Genomic DNA, 22,934 nt, shown 5'->3' on the forward strand with positions numbered 1-22,934 from the left:
TGCGGACTCAAATTTTGCATTTTACGTGAATCAAGTTGTTGCGCTGGCATTTCTGGCTAACAGTACAGATGTGTTCTCATACACCTAGCCTGAATACAGCCTGCAGCGCAAGATTCCTGGCTTGAGCCATCAGGTCCCGTACGACTTTTCTTGCGCTGAGTGTTCTTTTTGCTTGAAAATGCGTATTAGTCGCGATGTGACTAGGACACACCTAGAGACTTCACTGATTCATTTGATATGTGACTGTAAATAAAGCACAATGGAACTTGGCGTTGAAAAAAGCAGAGGCCGCTGCATCATAGCACTTTCAGATTCAGGTTTAGTCGCACACAGATACAGTATGTATACAGCAGATTGTCACGTCGCATTGAGACAGAGATGCATTTTCGGGCAAAAAACACGAAAAAAAAATAATTTCATCAGCTCAGGCAGAGTCATATGGGACCTGGCTCGCTGAGAGGGGCTGCTGCAGTAGGGTATGTGGAGTGGACACATCTGTAGCTTAGGCCTTAAGGTGCATACACATGGTACGATCTGTACCACCAACGACTTGAAAGATATCTTTCAAAGATATTGTTCATAGATATTGTTCAAAGATCTTTCAAAGATATCTTTCAGTGAGTCATCCTGCCACATCTCTGAACAGGGAAAATTGACGATTTCGTCCAAGTTGGCCTGCATGCATGGACGATGAAAGATATCTTTATCGTCCATGCGGGAATGCGCATCGTTGGTCGATCGTTCACTGCCTAAAAATGAACGATATATCGTTCAACGATATCGTTATCGTTCAGGAAAATCGTCCCATGTGTATGCAGCATTACTGTTTTTCAATGTAAATGCAAGTGAACCTCACTGTCTTGAAGACGGCCATGATCGCTATTTCCATACCACACAATCTTGCTTGCTCTGGGTTTCTTAGTAAATTAGGCCAAATAATTCTGGTACTGTTAGGAAACAGCTGAATTACCCATTGAGATTATTTTCACAACCCTCATTTCTGAATTCAGTACAGGAAATGTTCCCAAGGCTTTGGCTCATTCAGATTTGCATTGATGATTAAAATATAGTCTCTATCTGTGCTACTTCCATATTTTTAGTTCCAGGGATAAAGAGGTACATTTCTATAGAGGTGATTTTCATAAATAGCTTCCATTTATTATTTATTAATACTTCAAAGCCAGAATAATTTACCTCTTCATTATTATTTGATCTTTTATTAAGTAATCACTAACATTTTGTAGTGTATTTTATAGAACTGTACATCAGTGGCATCATGATGGGGGGAGCGGGCCGCACCTGGGTGTCGCCCTCGGAGGGGGTGACACTAAAATGCAGCCTCCTCTGTGTGACAGGAGCTGAGTGCTGCAGTGTGACATTCTCCTGTAGTACCCAGCTCCTTTCATAGAAGAGGAGCTGACAGTGCAGACTGCCAAGTCTCTGGAGGCAGCCCGGCATCACTGGTGATACCGGACTGCCCCTGGAGTGATGTTATAGGAATCCACCCCGAGGTCACTCCCCTTTATTTAAGCCACACGCCCTTTTCGTCCGGACGTGCCTCCGGTGCCCCCGTATCCAGAGTGTGCATCGGTTATCACCAGACCTTGTGACACCTCTGCTGTATGTTGAGGGGATCATGGGATTAGATGTATGAAGAAGTGAAAAGACTGGAGAAGTGTCAGTGGAGAAGTTATCCATGGCAACCAATCGGCTATTATTTTATAGAATGTATTTGATAAATGCAACCTCAAAGCTGATTGGTTGCCATGGGCAACTTCTCCACTGGCACATATCTCCACTCTTTTCACTGCTTCATACATTTACCCCATGACACAAAGAACTTACATCCAGTGATATGAAAAAAAAAGGTAAAGATAGTCCTGCCCGAATAAGCTTACAGTCTAAAAGGTGTGAGGGTACATTTTATACATAAGGTAAATCAAAAGCAGCTGTAGTCTTCGGTGGGGGTATATGTTCAAAAATACATACACACTGCAAGTTCATGGCTCTAGGCTGCCAAGAACCACATTAAGGGTATATTGCCACATTTTCTTCTGTATTTAATTATTGATTTGATATCAGTAATATGATGATAACGCCCTTTATGTTCAAAGGCCATCGCATTCATATAAATATTTTTATTAGCAGTGATTAATGTAAAGACCTAGGCACCTATCAAATTAGAAATCTTCTCCTGAATTTATCTGAAAGTTTGTTTTAAGTAATCCCCAGTTACTATTCCTGCTTAAAGTCAAAGAGCGCCCAACACCGACTTCATACAGGGATGATACATAAGGACATCTTTACCATTTACATCGTCAGATACTTGTTTGATGTAGAAAAATAGCTCAATGTGTGACTCTTGATTGTAGAATCTACTGGAAAAATCAACTGAGAGAGAAACTCGACAGGAATATGCTCTGGCCATGATTCAATGCAAAGTTCTGAAACAGCTGGAAAACTTGGAGCAGCAGAAATATGACGACGAGGATATAGTTGAAGATATCAAATTCCTTTTAGAAAAATTAGGAGAAAGTGTACAAGATTTGAGGTTAGTATTGATATCTATATTCGCAGAGCAACATTTAATATGCCCATAATATTTAACTTTGTGCGTGGGAACATTCAAGCATATTGCTGTGTGCTGTGGTGTCTATAGTAAAACATTTCATCTAAAGTAACTATATGTAAAGCAGCTATTCTCGTTAATATATTACGGCTAGTGTTTGTGACCTTGAATCTGTAGGTTTTTTTTTGCTTTCTTATTCAATGGAAAACGATCTTTCCAGCCACAGTCTCAGCAAGATGGGTATTTGATTTATAGTTACAAGTGAACTCATGTCCTTATCTAAACTCTGTTTGGACTTCTTTAGGAAAGTTGGCATGTCCTAAAGTTTGCAAAGATTGTTGGTATTGACTTTCTTCACATCTGGCCACCTCAGTATAACGTTCCAGCACTGTTTAATAGACAGCCATTTATATAAGGCTGAATATATATGATACGCAATATATCATACGGTTCATCCTACTGGCAAAGGGTGAATTTTTCACCAAAATGTTGATGCTGTCACCCATGTTTATTGTGCCTTGAATGAACTTTACATCATTACAAGCATCTCCTACTTCTCCTTACATGAGAAGAGAAACCGGTGGCTCCTCCCACTATGATAAAAGCTGATGCCTCTCCCGCATTTTGGGACGGGACGTAGTTATGTTACCGGCGGCCGCGATGCCGCCGGCCTAAATCCCGATGGGAGACTGCCGGCAAGGGAATCCCGACGCCGGAACACAGGAGGATGCCAGTCTGAGCGAGGTAAGTCCGGGATGCCCTTAGTTTTATCCGTGGGGGAGGGGGGGGTTAGGTTTAGGCAGTGTAATGTGGTTAGCGTTAGGTTTTGGGGGGGTGAGGTTAGGGTTAGGCACCCCTAGGGGGGAGGGATAGGCACCACTGGGGGGGTTAGGGGTGGGCACTAAGGGGGAAGGGTTAGATTTTGGCACAAAGGGGAGAGATAGGTTTAGGCACTACCGGAGAGGGTTAGGGTGCGGGGTGGTTTTTGGGTTAGGCTACAAGAAGGGAGGGTTAGGGGGAGAAGGGGGTCGGGTAAGTATACTTACCCGACCCCACTCGGGATTCCAACCATCGTGCTCTGTGCAGGTCGGCCCTTCCCTGGTTGCAGTGGAAGCTTGGAGATGATATCTCCAAGCGCCACTGAAGTCGGCCAATCGGGCGGCATATGGCACAATCCGGATTGCGACATTTACACTGCAGGGTGACACGGGAACGACCCGTGGTTATCTTTGCAAACTACCCGAGTTGGTTCCCATGGATCCATTTACACTGTCAAAAATCCCGGTTTGATGTGCGTTCACGTGCATCAACCTGGGATTTTCAGGTCGGTGTAAAAGGGGTATCAGATATGTAAGAATGGATAAGTGAGCTTTGTCTTTAAAATAAAAGATTGTAGTAATGGAGAAAAGTTTAAATTTTTTTGATATGTTTATATATTAAAGAAAATTGGTGTAATCAAATATAGATCATTTTTAATTGTAGATAACAATTATCTGTGCCAATAGGGAAATAGTTATAATTTACTTTTATCAATTATTACATAATTGTTTATATTGGTAACACGAGTGTATTGTATTTTATAAGTGGCTGCTGCCATGTAATTTAGTGCAAGTTTTGAATAATACATTTTGCCTGCTGAACGCTGAATTAAAAAAATATTGTGTTTTAGTAATAACATAGTTTATACTAAATGCAATATACTGTAGGTCTTGTTAAAACTCAATCTAGATGCATACTATACGATGTGTAAACCCAGTGACGGAACTACAAAATATCTAAATCATCAGATAGCTGTCTGAAATGCCAGCAGCAGCCTAAAAAAATCTATGCAGTATTTTAATACTTACAAATTTTTGAGTTTTTACTTTTTTTTTTTTTTTTAGTGTGATCAGTATATAAGACAAGTTCATTTATTTTTTTGAGACCATTTGATTAACTGTCAAAACCGTAAAACTAAATAAGAAATCAATAAATTTTGCTTAGTCGCTACCTAGGGGTCAACAACTATGTGACTGCATGTCTGCACTAAGTCATACAACACACTTTCCAGCGAACCAGGCAAAAGCTTTCTTGATCTTTATTTTTAGTATTAATACATTTTGTGAAAGTGGGGCGTTACAATTCTTCTGACTTTTTGGGTTTTATGCAGGAGGTGTCAGGAAAGTTACCACTTTTCGTGACCAGGAGCAGTCTATACTAGAGATGAGCAGGTCCGGTTCTCTGAGAACCGGACCCACCGAAATTCAATATCCGAGGCGAGAACCGAGCTAGGCTCGGGTTTTCCCGCCTGACTCGGATCCGAAAACTAGGCAAAACGCGCCATCCTCCTGCTGTCGGATTCTCGTGGGTTTTGGATTATTTAACGGTCCCTGCGATCTGCGCCATTTTCACTCCGGCTGTAGAGAGAGAAGCTAGCAGACGTTGTCAGTCACTCAGTGTGTGTGTCCAGTCAGGTTCTTGGCCTGATGGCTGCTGCTGCGTTGTCCATAAAGGGGCTTAGGCTGCAATATATAAAGGAGGGCTTCCTTCAGTGGGTGCTGCAGCTGCTGTCACTTGTCCTGTCAATTAACTGTGGCTGCTGCTGTGTTGTCTTGTCCATCAGGCTAGCACTGCAGTCCATAAAGGGGTGCTGTGTTGTCCAGGATAGGGTGCTCTGTCAAATAGGGGTGCTCTTCCCCAGTGTAAAAAAAATTAAAGTACTTTTGTTGTGTGTGCATTAGCAACTTAACTGCGCTATTATTGTTCGGTGACACTGCCGCAGTTTATCGTCCACGTATTTGTGACTCTGCAGGTGGTCTGTCCGCACTCAGTAGGGGTGCTTTGTTGTCCATATAAAAGGGGTGCTGTCTGTGGTGTTCATCAAGGGGCTGCTGCCTCATTCAGGGGTGCTCTTCCCCAGTGTAATAAAAATATTGTTCGGTGACACTGCCGGTCAGACCACAGTGTAAGTTTGTTGATATGGAGGACTATCAAATGAGAGGAGAGCCGGAACCACATACCATTCTTGCAGCTGCTGCCAGCAGTCATGATGATGCAAGGCCGTCAACGTCATCTGCAAAGGTTGGTGCCCAAGGGCTTAAGTCTAAATCATACAAGCAATGTTTACACTGTTAAAAAAAATTAAAGCTAAGTTAGCTGCATAGAAACAAAAAATTGCCAATATGCCATTTACTACATGAAGTGGCAAATAAAGGATAAGGCCTTGGCCTTTAGTTATGACTGGTGGTTCTGCATCTTATGATGATATAAGTCCTTCTCCCTGTAGAAGTGTCAAAAAAATTTAAATCGCTAAGGCACATGAACCAACTGTGTACTCAGAAAATTGTCAGATCCCAGAGGAGAGTCCAAGTGTTTCTGCGGTTGCCATGTGTGAGCCTGACCTTTCTAATACTGTACTTGAAGAGGATCCTTCTTCCACCATTTGTGTGCTTTCTGCAAATGTGGGGATGAGCAGCACAAGTCAACATGCTGACGTAGAAATCGAGGATGCTTCTGTGGAATTGCACCAGGAGGATGAGGAGGATATTTCTGTAATTTGCGCTAACAAGGTTGATGAGGATTTTGATGATGAGGATGTTGATGCCAAGGATGATGTTTGTGTAAATCAGGCAACAGTTGTTGCCCATGGTATGAAAAAGCCCATTGTTGTCATGTCGCGGCAAAAGACAAAAAATTCCACTTCTCATGTGTGGAATTATTTTCACCCAAATCCAGACCACAGTTGCCAAGCCATCTGTAATGTTTGCCAAGCAAGAGTGAGTAGAGGTAAGGACCATAACCATCTAGGAACCTCCTCCCTGTTACATCACTTACAGCGCATTCATAAAATTCAAAAATGTTTTTCAGATTCAGAAACTTTGGCTAAAAACTCAACAATCAGTCCAGTGTCACCTAGCTGCTCCCTTCTCTCTGTTAGATCCAAGCGCCTGCAATCTCCACTACGAACACCTGACTCATCAACATCCTCAATCGTGATCGGAAGTAGTCCTGCATCCAATTTCATAAGAATGACTGACTCTTCTCCTATCTTTGATTCCTCAGAAGGATCCTTGAGTGCTACGCCTGTAGCTGCTGCTGTGAGTGGATCTTCATCCCAGAAGGGGACCAGGAAGAAGACTACTTTTAGTTTAACAAAACAATTGACTGTCAAACAATCCTTTGCAATGGGGAACAAGTATGACAGCAGACACCCAGTTGCACAGCGGATTACTGACGCCATAACAGCTATGCTGGTATTAGATGTGTGTCCAGTATCCGCCATTAATGCAGTGGGTTTTAGACAGTTAATTGAGGTCCTGTGTCTCTGCTACCATGTCCTTTCTAGATTCCACTTCACTAGAACAGCAATTCACAGACTGTACAAGGACTCTAAAAAAACCTTATTAATGTCCTTCGAAATGCCGTTATGCCCACTGTCCACTTAACCACAGATATCTGGACAAGTGGAACAGGGCAAACTAAAGATTACATGGCTGTGACAGCCCACTGGGTAGGGTTACTGCCTCCAACAGTGCAAACATCAACAGCAGCATCTAACAAATGCCAGCTCATTCAGAGGCAGGCTACTCTGTATCAGCAGTTTCACTAAGAGGCATACCGCTGAGAATCTCTTATAAAAACTCAGGGAAATCATTGCAAAATAGCTTACCCCACTTGGAGTCTCCTCGAGATTTGTGATTTCTGACAATGCCACCATTATTGTGTGAGCATTACATCTGGGCGATTCCGAGCACATCCCATGTTTTACTCACACAATTAATTTGGTGGTGCAACATTTTGTTTTGTAAAATGACGGGCGTGCAGGAGATGCTCTTGGTGGCCCGAAAGATTTGGGGACATTTCGACATTCAGCAACTGCGTGTCAAAGATTGCAGCACCAGTATGTACTGTTGAATTATTCCCTGCCATTAGCTGAAGCAAGAGGTAGTAACTAGGTGGAAGTCTACCCTCTATATGCTTCAGCAGATGGAGGAGCAGCAAAAGGCCATCCAAGGCTACACAGTGGCCTATGACATAGGGAAAGGAGCGGGAATGCACCTTAGTCAAGGTTCTCAAACCCTTTGAACTTGCCACATGTGAAGTTAGTTCAGACACATATGCGCTTGAAGAAGGACCTACTGTCCGAAATGCATCGTGCAGCTGCTATGACAGACTGACCTGGGAACCTTGGATCTACCTACCTGGAAAGGCAAAAACTCTGGTGGTGTGCTGTGGAACTCAGCCTTATCCGGACTTTGGCTATCTAAACAACACACCACAGGCCTATTTTGGTATGTTTTCAATGATCCAGACTTACTTCCCTATACTTTTTTATTTGATGCCATTGATATGGCTATTTTTTTATCCTTGATGTTGTTTTTATTTCATCTAATTGTTGTGTAATAAATGTGATCTTTATCACCGTTTCTGCGGCTGCAAGGAAAAAACTAAATTTTCCGAAGAGACCCACTGCTGGTGGTGATGCAGATTAGTCAGCAAAACCTAATGACATCTGATTGGGTCTGAAAGAACTGCCTACAATTAGTGACATATCTACCGTGACTTTGTGTCTGATACGGTCAGGCCCGCCAAGAGCAGTGGCGGGCCCAGGTAATGGGGCGTGACCTAATTGCGAGAGGCGGGGCCACGCCCCCTTTGAAGAAAAAAGTTTTGCTGGCGATTGGGAGCGCGCTGAGCCCCCTCAGCCTGGCACAAAGCCAGGGGTGGGCGCGGTCAGTGTGATCGCTCCCCTCCCACAGGCATAGGAGACTGCTGTGGCTGCTGCTTAGCAGCCACGAGCAGTCTCCCACTGCAGCTCTGCACATGCTGTGTGCTGGGCTGCTGCGAGGGGGGGGTGTCGTCGGGCCCTCAGGAAGCCGGGCCCGGGTAATTTGTACCCTCTCGGCGCCCCTGGATACGGTCACCTTTCAGAGAATGGTGGATGATTATTTTAGTGATAGCATCCAAATAGGCATGTCAGACAGTCCATTTCACTACTGGCAGGAAAAAGAGGCAATTTGGAGTCCCTCACGCAAACTGGCTTTGCTGTACTTAAGTTGCCCACCCTCCAGTGTGTACTCTGAAAGAGTTTTCAGCGCAGCCGGGAACCTTGTCAGTGATCGGCGTAGGAGGTTACATCCCCAAAATGTGGAAAAGATGATGTTCATCAAAATGAATTACAATTCCACGAGGAAGACCTTTACCAGCACTTAAGTAAAAAAAAAATAGCGCCTGTAATGGAGGATTCCAGCAGGGACAAATTAATATTGTGTGAAGAAGAGGATGTACACACTGATGGGGATGGTGATGTCATCTGATCTTTCCTATGTTGTAAAGCCAGTTTGTGTATGGGATCATTGCCACCAATGTCCACTGCGCATTGGCAGCTTGTTTTGTGGGGGTCCAAACAAACCAATCATTTCAGCCACAAGTGTCAGACCCTGTCGCTGTAGTGATTGGTTTATTAAACTGTGAATGTCCTGTTTCATATATACAGCATAAGGAAGGGTGGGAGGGCCCAAGGACAATTCCATCTTGCACCTCTTTCTTTGCATTACTGTATGTGCTGTTTGGGGCATTCCTGCCTGACATTTTTAATTTTATGGTTTATGAATGTCCAAAAATTGTAATGGTCACAGACAGCATTTCCTGTATGCCCCTTTCATTTAAAAAAAAAATAAAAAATCAAATCTGAACCACCAAGTTGAAATGGTGGGCAAATATGAGCAGCAGCACCGAGCATCTTCCTGCCAGGATGTGTGCAATAAAGTGCAAATACGTTTAATACAAAATTAGTTGTGTATATTGGGCACATACAAATATATTTGCATGGTAAATACAGTGTGTAAAGCAGGCTGAGGTAACCTGAAGCATGCCACCTGTTGTTGACAAATAACTTCCAGTAGGCCCAGCAAACATCACAGATGCTGGGAGTTCTAGTTCAGCCGGAGAACTACAGGCTGCTTTCATCTGATGTAAATAGCAAGTCTTGGTCCCATTATCCCTAACAACCTAAGTAAAAAGTAAACGTCTGTTTACAGTATGTTCTTGCAGCACCTCCACAAGAAAGGCCACCTCATTTCTACTAAAAAAACCTCCTCCAGATCAAAGATGTCTTTTAGGAACTGGAGAACTTGATCCTAGATTGATCTTCTTTTTTTTATGAAACAAAACATTCAAATAAATAAATTAAAAACGAATCAATCCTTCCGTCCTTTCCGTCTTCAGTCCATAAACCTATTCCAACTCCGTCGGGCCTCTGACCTAGTTAAAGAAAAAATTCTTGGTTTTTAAAATTCCTAAGGGTCGTATAGTTTATTAAACTGCCATCCTGTTACCACTGCAATGCCACTCTGTGCCATTTTGGAAGCTGAACTGCCACATGTTAGTGCCACCCACTGCTGTCGCTTAGCTTAGTCAGCGAGTTAGCTGGATGCAACCTTTTGGCCCTAAACTAGATGAAAAAATCAATATTGTGAAGTGGTCAGTTTTGACTGGAAATAAATGTAATAGAGGTTAATAATACTGTAGGAACAAAAACAGGCCCATCTAATTTCATTTTAGCTGTTTTTATGATTTTATTTTATTTTTTAAAGAAATACAGAACCAAAACACGAAATGGGCGGTTTTGGCAAAACCAAATCCAGATCCAAAACACAGGGGTCGACCCACACCCCTAGTTTATACCATAAGGCAGTGGTTCCCAAATGTTTTTGAATCATGGTGCCCCAGTGTACCAGCATTGTTGTCACGGCACCCCTAAGCCAAAAGTTTGTCACTGAGAAATTCAGAAAAAATGTAGTAAAGTGGAGTAAATTGTGCTTACCTGTCATCCTTAGGTTCAGTTATGTGATGAGGACAGGTTTGAGCTTCTGTTTGTCCACATATTAACATTACATTGACCATAAAGAATTTGATTTGGTGCTGAACCATCAACCTGAGGCACCCCTGCAAGTGTCCCAAGGTACAAGGTACAAGGCACTTGGCACACAGTTTGGGAACCACTGCCATAAGGGCTAGAACAGTCTGAGTTAAGTCTTTTGTGGGTTTTTTTATTATTCAAATGAGGGAGATCCTTAATTTGTTATTGAATTTTTTATATTACGTATTTTTATTTTATTTACTTATTACTTTAGAAATTAAATAATAATCCTAAACACAAAAATTTTTACTTCTGGTATCCTCGCCTAGTTTTTTTTTTTTTACACAATTAACAATAAATTGGGATCGAGTTAATACACAGACCAATAAAAAGGTCGACAATGTCTAGATAGACAATAAATATTAGGCAGTGGATCGACAGAGACAAAAGGTCAACACAGAAAAGGTTGACAGGGGTCAAAAGATCCACACAAAAATGGTTGTCACATGTTTTGTTAGGGTTCGGCACCAGGAGGGAGGGTTAGGGTGAAGATTAGGGTTAGAAAACAAAAACAAAGTGCGTCGACCATTTTTGTGTCAACCTTTTGATCCTGTCGACCTTCTATGCCAGACACAAGTTGCACAGGACCTGTAAATCAGATTGGATCGACACCCCACGGTGTGTCCTAACAAAACCACTAGTGGCAGTGTCTCCAAGTCACCCCTGACTACTTCATTTTGGAACCAAGAAACAGAACAACTGCATCAGGACCCATCCACGGTAAGACTTCAGTCCACAGAGACACGGGACTCCGCTCTCTGCTGTACTTCAAACATTGCATAACCTGCCACATGGAACATCTCTGCTATTACCACACATACCTACAACTGCACCCGTGAAGAGACTTACTTTATGTCCCCACTTACTGTTGGGAACCATTGAACTTCCATATACCTGTATAGTGTGATTACAGTTACACATATGCACCTGGTATTACATCCTGCGTATATTACCAAGTAAAAGCATTGTACTTTAGCCTGGCATCCAGCCTCTTGATTACTGCACAGTACCACACCAATCAGATTCCATAATAACATATAGACCAGGGGTTCCCAACCATGGTCCTCAAGGCTCACTAACAGTCCAGGTTTTAGGGATAGCCATACTTGAGCACAAGTGACTTAATTAGTACCTCAGTTATATTGATTTAACTATCTGTGCACATCCATGGATATCACTAAAACCAGGACTGTTAGTGTGTGTTGAGGACCCATGGTTGAGAATCACTGATCTAGACAGTACAACAGTTTGATCCATATAATCTACATCATATAATACACATAGGAAATGAGTGTGCTACATTTCACATATTTTATTGTATCTTAATAGGTCAGGTAACATCTGTGAGAACCAGCAGCATAATCCGAGACACTAGATAACACACCTCAGTGCACAGAGAACCCTTTAATCTATTTTTTAAAAACAAATTATATACAGTAAACAGCCCTTTACTGTGAGTATTATCATAGTGATCATGTGACTGAGAATAATGCCATATAGTTTCAGGAAGTTGATTCAGAACTTATATGGATCACTGACCTGCCGTTGATTTGTTGAGACGGAAGCCCTTCCTGCTGCCTATGTGCAACACTAAGCAATGGTGTAACCATAGCTATAGCAGTACATGTGATTGCTACAGGCCCAGAATTACAAAGAGCCCTGTCCTAATGTAAAAAATGGGCCTTAAAACAAATGTATTATGAGTTTATAACAAATTTATCTAGAAGTTTATATTTTGTAAACAGAGTTTTTATAATTCAGACTAAGGTATCAGATTGCTGCTAATGCAATTAGTACTCTGCTTTGGCTACTGACTCGGGATGGAGCAATCATTGTGGTGTGTATGACTTTATCATGGTCCATAGAGGGTCCTATGACAATTTAGTTGTGTATCAGGCACAAAGGGACTATAGAAAAAGATACTTAAGAAACATAGAAACAGAATTATGCTAATTATTCTCTTAAGCCAAAGGTTGTACAAATGAGTTTTCTATATAATTACTCAGAACCTTGTTATGTAAATTGCCATGTATCTTAGTACTCGTCAATCTTTGATCATTTTACCTTTTGCTGCTTTTAAGAATCAGCACAAGTACAGGAGGTTTATTGCTCATTTATTAAAAAAATTTAGAGCAAATTTGGCAGATTGCAAATTGTATGATATTTACATTTGACCTAGAATCAATTTCTAAAGCCAATAGCAGCGGTTCTGACCAAAAGTTGGAACATTGTTTGAAGTTTGCAGGTAATAGTACAAATATCCACTAAGTCATATCTTCATAGTTATGTGCTTGTTTAGAAACCGAATGTATTTATTCATCTCGAGGGAAGGCAGTTTATTAGAAGTTGGAGATCTCATTAATATTCTTTGCACATCCAGACTCTGTTTTACTGGCCTTCATATGTCTGGATAACTTTAGTTAGCAAATGATTTACAGATAATTGTTCGCTCCACTATAGTCTGTATTAAAAGGTTATAAATACGGTTTGTTCAATGGCAATTGTCCTTAAGCAGAGACACACTAATCTTACAAATTGACATGTTTACTGGACCAATTTATGGAGCAAGATTTTTCTTTGTTCGTGTTGTGCCATCTCTGTAAATATCACAATTTGTCTACTTGCTGTTCTTACAGCGCTGGTTGTGTTATAAAACTGTGAATAGCCAACTGCAGCCAAAAGTAGTACATTTGCTTGTTTCACTTGGTTTTCATTGACCTGATGTATCTTTGTATCAAGTGATATTTATATTTTGTTTAAAGTGCGAACTACTGTAAAATCACTATTTAACTTTAAGGGGTTGATTCAGTAAGACGCGACGGGGGTGAGTTACCAATGTAACGGCATGGAGATGCCGCCAACGGCACTGCGACTCTTCACCCTCGCCGGACGGTTCCACCTCGGACTCATGGATTTTTGTACAATATCCGGCCTAAAGTATTTTAGATCAGTGAGGACTCTGTATTTTAATTTTGTATTTAAGGACAGCTACATTCCAAGAAAACAGTTTTAAGGAATTCATTTTAGAAATGGAGGGAAGCAAATTGTCTCACACTGAAGACCTCACCCAATACCAGTTTTCAGCAGGTTATAAAACACAAACCATATGAGTGGGGAGGGTGTCACCTTGTCCCAAATTGCTAGGCTAACCTTTAGTGGTTCTATATTTTGTATACATATAGCAAGAGATAAAAACAGGAATAGGGGGAAGGAAAGATGCTGCTCCCAGAAGCTTACTTAGGGCAAAAAAAAGAGAGAGGGAAAAAACAACAGAGACGTATACATTGAAACAAAAGAACAAAATGTTAAGTCATACTGAGATTAGAACAGGACAAACTCAACAACTCAAACTATCCAATAAGAATAATAAGAGAAATACAATGAGAAAAGAAAGCACTCATTAAGGCACCACAAAAACAATTTAAGTTCAAATAACTTGAGTGGGTGACAGTCAAGAGGTAGTAGAAGTCAAACCATCAATGTTGAAGTTCTTCAGAGAACTGTGATTTGTCATCAAGGATAACCTGAAGCTTAGCTGGGTAGATTAAGGAAAACTTTATACTCTGGGTAAACAAATACTTGCATACTGGTGTAAATTCTTTTCTCTGCTGCATTACAATCGCAGAGAAGTCCTGCAATATCAAGATGACAAAGTCCTGGACTTGATTTCACCTTACAATATGCCATTTGGATGTTATCTTTATCCCTGTAGTCCAGAAGTGGTTGAGGATGTTGGTTGGGGCCACTCAGGACCAATGCGATGGGCTTGTTCTATAGCAACAGTTTCAAATGATTTTGGAACATTCAGAGTATGGACTATATCGGTGCTAAGAAGATCCTATAAATAAGAGTCTTTAACAGATTCTGGAATGGTAATGAATCGGAGAGTTTCTCCTATGGCTTTTTTCCAGATCATCCAGTTTGGCAGATAGATGCTCAATGGTATGGTCCTGGTGATCAATAGTGGTTTGCATATATATAGAATCTCGTCCTCTGCTCCAGCTCCACAATACATTTAGTATTAAGTTCCAAAGACTCCATTTGGCATATTAATGAATTAAGGGAGATTGAACAGCATAATTTTTTTTCTCCATGCGAGAGCACCCAGGTGAGCTCTATTGTAATAGGAAAAGGCGCAGCAGAAGGTGTGTGATCTTCCAAAGAGTGAGGTTGGGAGTCTGACACATTAGTCTCCATATCTGAAGCCTGAGAACTGTTAGGACTATCCCTGGTTTACCATTGAAGTTGTGATTTATGAACAAATACATTTTTAAGGACAGCCAGTGAATTGTCTTCTGCTGTTATATTTTTTACTTCTTGTTAAATCCCTGTAGAAGTCAATCTATGCGGGCGAAACGCATTGGATATTGAGTGCCATTTTCCATGTGCTAATTGAGTGGATCCTGCTTTGAGCTCACACCTGTAAGGGTGCAGCTGGGAATCAGTACTATCTCCCTGTTTAGCAACATTGGATTCTCTGAATCTTTTATGCTGTAAGCAAATTTTAAAGTTTGTATATAATTTTGGGGTTAATTAGAAAGCACTACATTGTATTATATAAGAAATTAACTGAATGTATTGAAGTGTGAAAAACTATAATGAAAGACGGCAACATAAAAAACAATTGGCTTCATTCAATCAAGAATTATTTATAGCTCTATTTGGAGTATCTGTTGAAGTCCCATGCTTTGAAAGGACCACGGGAGTCAAAACTATACCTATCTTGCTCTATGAGCATGTATCTCCTCTGTCTCCTGTTTTCGGCCGCTGTTTTAAGTGGTTCAAAGTGCAGGTGCGCTGGGTCCGGTACTCCGTCCTGCACTGCGTCTGGCGGGGAGAGCTCGCTCGGTGTGTCACTGCCGGGATCGCTGTGCTGGCCGCTTGATGTCACCGCAGTGAATCCTGGGATGGCCCAGTGTTTGCTCTCACCCGCATATCAGGAATTTAATAAAAAAAACGGACAACCTTCAAAAAACCATAAAATTATTTCCATTTGATGGTGGCAAACATTGTACCGCCACCATCAAATAGTAAAAGCACTACCATTGGAACAAAAACTCCAATAGTTAATAACCATCAGATTCCAATATCCATCCCTGCGCTGCACTTGCAGAATGACGTCATCACGTGCGTGATGACGTCATCTAAAACAGCCACCTGGCGGGTGAGCGGCCCCAGACCCCGGGAGAACGGGATCACCAGGTGTAGCATATAAAAGGTATATGTGTATTTTTATGTATGTATATTGAGATGACAGTTTAAAGAACTGAAATGTCAATAAGCAAAGCCTGACTGAGTGCCGACCTCCGTGTTGTATGTATAAACGTGTGTGTCTATGTGTGTATGTATATATATATATATATATGTATATATGTATATATATATATATATATATATGTATATATATATATATATATATATATATATATATATATATATAAAACAATGGTAGATGACCGGCTCTTCATATAAAATATACAGTACCTTTTTAACTTGGGTGTGCTCCCGGGAATCATTCAGACTCCAATTTGAAAAATATGCAGACAGACACCAACTGTATCCTGACGATACATGTGATAATACATCTGAGACATTGATGATACAGTTGGTGTTTGTCTGAACTTTATGGTGGTTGATATTACTATTTTTTATGGTGGATATATATTTTTGTTTTTACAAATTCTGAATAAATTACTGCGCATAGGGTAAGGTCCTAATGGGTGGGGTGTGCTGCGTCTATGAAGAAGGATGTCTGACCTTCTGTTAATACATTAAATAATGATGGTATAGATATGCTCAAAAAACCCTTTTTCTGGTGTGCAAATGAAAATGATAAAAGAAACAGGGTGTCTAAAGGTTTAAACTAATCTTTACTATACGAAACTGAAAGTAAACATGCATTAACAAAATGTAGCATTATTTAACTAACAATCATCAAATTGTGGGACGCCGCATTATCAGTACACTGAGCTACCCAGGACATAACCTTCCCCAAGACTTTTGTGGTCTCCATACCCCCTCAACTTTACACCGACCAATCGGATCTATTCCTTATAAGACCTAAATTCTGCAACAAGTTATTTCAGTCTCCCATTTTTTTTCCCTTTTTTTTTATTTTCACTTTAACATTGTGGAGGATCTAACTCCCCTCCCCCCACATATTATTCAGGTGTTCACCACAATCGTTACTGCTTTAGCTGTCTGTGCAACTTAGTATGGACATTTTTTAATTGCATCATTGACATTGATCAGAGCTACGTTTTGTTAACGTATAGCATTTTTCTTTGCATGTTTACTTTCAGTTTCGAATAATAAAGTTTAGTTTAAACCTTAAGACACCTTGGGGTAGATGTATGAAGCCCAGAAGCGGTATCAGCGCACGTTATGTGCGCTGATACCGTTTCTCCCTGAAGTATGATCGGGGGTCTTTTCGCCCCTGTCATTATCGGCGCTGCTATCTACAAGATAGCTACAGCCTGGCGACAGCTACAGCCTGGCGATAGCCTATACCCACAGCAGGGACAGCGCTGTCCTTGCTGACGTCTCCAGGCTGCACGCGGGGATCTAGCGATATTTGCAAGATCCCGCACATGCTCAGTGGAGCCGGCCGGGACAGAGACACAGGGCATCAGCACTAGGCTGATGCGCTGCTGTCTCTAGCGGGTAGCGCCGTAGGGGGGAGTTATCGCTCCCCCTCTCCGGCCGATGAGATGTTCTTACATCTCATCGGTAGTGCTTCCTGCTGTGCCTCGGTAAAGAGGCAAAGCAGGAGCGTTATAGCGGCACTTAACGTGCCGCTTTCATACATCTACCCCCTTGTTTCTTTTATCATTTTCATTTGCATACCAGAACAAAAGGGATTTTTGAGCGCATCTATACCATCATATTTTTGTTTTTGAATTTTATTTTTTATGTTTTTTTGCCCAATCACCTTGCTGTTATAATTGGATGTGGTTATATCATATATACAGTATTTGCTAGTTGTACTATTAACTAGCATTTGATATTTTGTATTTGGATTACAATATCACAAGGTTACACCTTGCTAGATAATGATTCATTAAGTGAGGCAGAAAACATACAGATCAGTTTGACTGATGATGTGGTTAATAAAGTTTTATTTAATCAATTTGAATTTGACCAACTACCCTCTCAGACACCCTTAGATCTGTACCACAAGTTGAATAGTTTAAAAAAAGAGATTGAACTTGTCTTACATGGACAATTTTTGCAGAATATGTCAGAAGGAAGCGCATCCCCAGAGGCTTCAGGGTGGCAAATGTTTCAACCATTGGCCGTAGGAATCCTGGGTTTTGTGCGAAATGGTGTGGTATTTTAAACAAATGCTCTCTTGATTTGATTGCCCTGGTAATAGAGGAGGTAAGCCAGGAACTTAAAAAAAATCAGGGTTGATATAAAAGAATTTGAGAGAAACAATATCCCCACTCTCACAGCGGATAAGTCTGAGAATTGACTAGAACGTATTCGATATATATATGTGTGTGTTTGTGTGTGTGTGTGTGTGTGTGTGTATATATATATATATATATATATATATATATATATATATATATATATATATATATATATATTATATAAAATATATTTATTTATTATATGGAGCTGGTAACTGTATAAAGTTTTTTATTGAATTTTTACATCACTGCTTCACCCCTGATGAAGTCGACAACAACGAATCCAGTTGGGTGTTTTATAATCTGTGTCCACAACACTGCAAGCCGCTTCTGTCACAAGCTCATCTCCTAGCATTAGGGCAAAACAAAGAGTGGCAATTTCCATCTGCAGTTTAGTGGTAACAGATTTATTGTCAATGGTGTATGTAAACAATGATGGTGATTTTTTTTAATTAAAATTATTTTAAGAAAAAATGTTTTAATATTTGTAAACCATCAATAAATGATTTTATATCTGGTACATGTTTTACTACAAGAATTAACACACAAATGATTGCACATCAATAGGTCAACTCAGGTCTGACTAATTATCACACTGTAAAATGTATATCCTCATATTAAGAAAACACTAAATAATCAAAAGACATCACCACAGGTTTTTAAGTTTAGATGAACACTCCTTTGTGTCTATCAGAGTGCCCTCTTGAATAAAATAGCTTGTGTGTGTGTGTGTGTGTGTGTATGTGTGTATATATATATATATATATATATATATATATATAGAGTGATGTCATCGGGGTAGGTGGATACCTCCTTACACACAGCAGCCAGGAAACCACACTCCAGTTGTGGGTTTTCGTGCAAGCTGGTCGGCACCAGTTTTTATTGTGCAACTCCAATAGTTAAATAAACCACACACAAAATAAATTCTAAATGGAGCCCTCCCTTCTCTCTCACATCCACACCCCCAGGACCCATTCTCCGGCTTTTACCAAAAACTGACACTAAGATCTGTTTGTAAAACAGACATTTCCTGGGGGTTAAAATGCATATTACAGGAATCTGGGACACATATACATGCCATCCCTAACTTCTCCAGTGCTCCTATCACAATAAATATATATATATATATATATGTATATATAAAATATGTGTTCACGCTAGGCTGTCTTAGCAGCGTCCTGCTAAAACAGCCTTGTCGCTGCCGTTCTGCTGCCACGTGAATAGAAGCCGTACGCATGTGCACGGCATCTATTCACATTAAGGGTCACTGGTGAAGACCCCCTTCGGGTTACACTCCGCACCTTTGGTTAGGTCTAGCCAACACTCAGTACTAGCTCTAGTTCTCGTTCAGGAGTAAGTCCTATATCTGTCCTCCTAGGCTTCTGCTGTCAGAGCCCCCAGAGGCTCCTACACCCAGTCCACCGACTGAGGTACACAAGGGCCTGGTCGTGACATGTCGAAGATTCCCGGGGGGGAGGGGCTACGCTGCATCTAGCCTCTCACATGGAGAATCAAGAAGCAGCTCAGCAGCAGGTGGTGGCTCAATATCCAGGAACACAACTTTTTCTATTCAGTCTACTCTAGCCTCCTTGCTTTCTACTACAAAATACTCCCCTGCAGTAGTGCCGGTGAATACTCTTCCTGTGCCATCTCCTCCAAAGTTTCGTCTTCTGTTACCAACTCCTAATTGGTTTGATGGGAATCCTAAGCAGTGTTCTCCCCAGAAAATGTTTCCAGCCGGATGGCATCAAGAAGTAGCCAGGTGGGGGCCTTCGCAACAATAAAATGTTTAAATCCTGACCTTTATAATGATTTAAACTTGAAATAACAATTCATATATTAATTCTCTTCTTCTTAGAGGCCCAGATACTGTCCCCACTTGTAGGCTTCACAGAATATATTTTTTATACAGCTCTACAGATACTAGCCCCACTTGCAGGCTCTCTTCAATCAGTTCAGATGACTGTTCCTACCTGAACTTTTATACAGGAGGAGGGATATTTGCCCTCCAGCCTGACACTGCCCCTGCACTGTGATGGACAACTACCCCCCCTTGCTCCAATGTCACATTCTCTGCTCTGAACTCTCCACTGACCCAATGCCATGTCCCCTGCCCGCCACCTCCCCCTGCCCCAATGCCATGTCCCCTGCCCAGCACCTCCCTCCACCACAATGTGCAGTGTCCCATCACCTGGAACCTTCACTAACATGTCCTAATTGCCGGTGGACACGGAGCCTCCAATGTGGAGAACGTGACGTCGGCACAGCTCGGCATCACATCCATTTCAGTGGCAACAAGGACATATTGAGGGTGACAGGGAATGCGGTGCATTGGTGTGGGAGGAAGTGCCGGGCAGTAGACTTTATCTGCCGGGCGATGCGCCCGCAGAAAACAGCTTGGGGAGAACACTGCCTAAGCTCTACCATGGTTTTATCAACCAATGTGAGGTTCAATTTGAGTGCTTGCCACAGAATTTCTGTACACAGAGTTCCAAGGTCACCTATGTCATCTGATTACTCACTGGATCTGCTCTGGAGTGGGTCTCCCCCCTTGTGGGAGCATGCTGATGCTTTGGCATCAGTTCTTTCAAGAAGATTTTCGATGAGCCAGGCAGGTCCATTTCTGCTTCCACGGATATACTTCATATTTGCTGAAGTCATGCACTGTGGGCCAGTACGTGGTTCACTTTCAGATCATCATGTCCGAGTTGGAATGGAATGATGGGGCTCTGAGGGCCGCATTCCTACACAGCTTGTCTGAGAAATTAAAAGATGAGCTGGCTTCCCGAGATTTGCTGGAAACTCTACCTGAATTAATTTCTCTCTGTATTAAGATTGACCTTCATCATAGGGAGAGACAGTCTAGCAAGGGGCGAGAAGATCGTTTCAAGAATCGACCTATGTCACCCATTATAAGAACCTCTTCTCCATTCAAGGATGATCCTATGCAAATAAACAAATCTTGATTGTCTTGATTGCAGAGTGGACTCACCGCATTAGCGATAAGCTTTGTATCTACTGTGCTGCACCGGGACATTTCATTGGCACCTGACTTCAGCTTTCTGGAAACACCGGACCCTAATCAGTTTGGGGATCACTCGGTTGGGGGTTCTGTTAAATTCCTCCCCTCTGTTGGATTCATTGCTGCCTGTTAAGATTCATGCTGGGTCCTGCTCCAAGGATATAAATGCCTTAATTAACTCCGGAGTGGTGGGCAACTTTATTTCAGAGACTTTGGTGCAGGAATTGGATATTCCGGTTAAACCCCTTGCACAGGCTTTGACTCTCTCAGCTGTCGATGGCATTATTATCCTGGGAGGTCTCATTACCACAATTGCACTAGCAGTCTCGCTCCGCATTGGCGCTCTACATCAGGAGTAAATCACATTTTATAGTACTGCCTAAATCCACTCATGTTTTAGTTCTAGGTTTACCCTGGCTACAGGCGCATATTCCCACTATATAGACAGGCCCCCAAGCAAGTATATGCATGGTAGACCAAACTGCCACTCCAAATGTCTTCCTCATGTACTTCCTCTATGCATCCATCAAGCGTCTCCTGAAGCATCAACTTCTAACTTTGCACTGGTTCCTGTGCATGTCAACTCTAAACACTGGCTTCTGGTTCTTGACCCTTACGTAGAGTTTTGTGATGTCTTCTGTGAACAAGCTGCTGATATATTACCTCCTTACTGTCCTTGGGATTCTCCTGTTGAGTTAATACCAGGGAAGACTCCACCCCGTGGTCGTATTTACCCACTCCCTGTTCCAGAAACTTTGGCATGTCCGAATATAGTAAGGAAAACTTAGTTAAAGGTTTTATTAGACCTTCTACCTCCTCCACTGGAGAGGGCTTTTTCTTCATCGAGGATTGAATGACATCACAGTGAAGAATAGGACCCCCTTCCTCTCATATCCGAGCTCATTGACAAAGTACATGGTGCCACCATATTCACCAAGCTAGATCTCCATGGGGCCTACAATCTGATCTGAATAAAGGAGGGCGTTAAATGGAAAACTGCATTCAATACTTGTGACGGCCACTACATATTTAGTGATGCCTTTCGGCCTTTGCAACACCCCAGCAGTTTTCCAAGGTTATGTGAATGAGATCTTCCGAGATATTCTTTATCAAATTTGTTGTGGTCTACTTGGACGATATGCTGATTTTTTCCAAAGATATTCAGTCCCATCGGCTTCATGTTAAGGAGGTGCTATCTTGTCTTCGAACTCAATGCTTATATGGAAAAATTTCTAAGTGTATTTTTGAAAAATCCTCTTTGCCTTTTCTCGGTCATATTATATCTGGAGGATCTTTACAAATGGACCTGGAAAAACCAAGTTCTATTAAAAATTGTCCACAACCAACTTCTTTTGAAAGCTGAACAGCGATTTCTCGGGTTTCACTAATGACTTCCAGAAATGTATTTACAATTTTTCTACTATTGTAGCTCCCATTACTGCCCTCATGAAGAAAGGAGCTGACCCCTCTCATTGTTCGTCCTCAGCTATAACCGCCTTCCAGATTCTCAAGCAAGCTTTTTCCTCTGCTCCTATCCAATGTCAACCAGATTTGGATAAACCTTTCACTGTTGAAGTGGATGCCTCCTCAGTGGGCATAGGAGCGGTATTGTCTCAAGTGGCAGAGGATGGTTGGAATCGTCCTTGTGGATATTTTACCCATAAGTTCTCTACTGCAGAGCGGAACTACCCCTTTGGTGATTAGCAATTATTAGCTAAGAAGCTTGCGCTCGAGGAGTGGAGACGTCTATTGGAAGCTTCCAGTTACCATTATCACAGACCACAAAAATGTATTGTACTTGAAGATGGTACCGCAACTTAACCCCAGATAGTCTTACTGGGCTCTTTTCTTTTCCAGATTGAATTTTAAATTCCAATTCCATCCTAGTATACATATCTGGATGCTCTTTCCAGATCATTCCTACCTCAGGATGAAGATGAAATAAAGAAACCTCCTTTACTTGACCCTCTGGTGTTTGCTCATACTCAAGTTAATTCTGATCCTCCTCCAGGCAAGATTTTTGTG

The 22,934-nt window shown here is 41.6% G+C and overlaps 1 protein-coding gene across 1 annotated transcript in view; it reads left to right on the forward strand.

The window, feature by feature from the left end:
- The window catches only part of ATP6V1H (ATPase H+ transporting V1 subunit H), a 146,352-nt gene that overhangs the window by 79,711 nt on the left and 43,707 nt on the right, over positions 1-22,934 (forward strand). The window contains exon 12 of the mRNA XM_088469540.1: positions 2,373-2,551. Coding sequence (XP_088325666.1) covers positions 2,373-2,551 — 179 coding nt within the window. The remainder of the gene's footprint in view (positions 1-2,372; positions 2,552-22,934) is intronic.

The sequence above is a fragment of the Taudactylus pleione genome, unplaced genomic scaffold (assembly GCF_031769625.1).
Source record: "Taudactylus pleione unplaced genomic scaffold, aTauple2 ptg000093l, whole genome shotgun sequence".
Classification (NCBI taxonomy): Eukaryota; Metazoa; Chordata; class Amphibia; order Anura; family Myobatrachidae; genus Taudactylus; species Taudactylus pleione.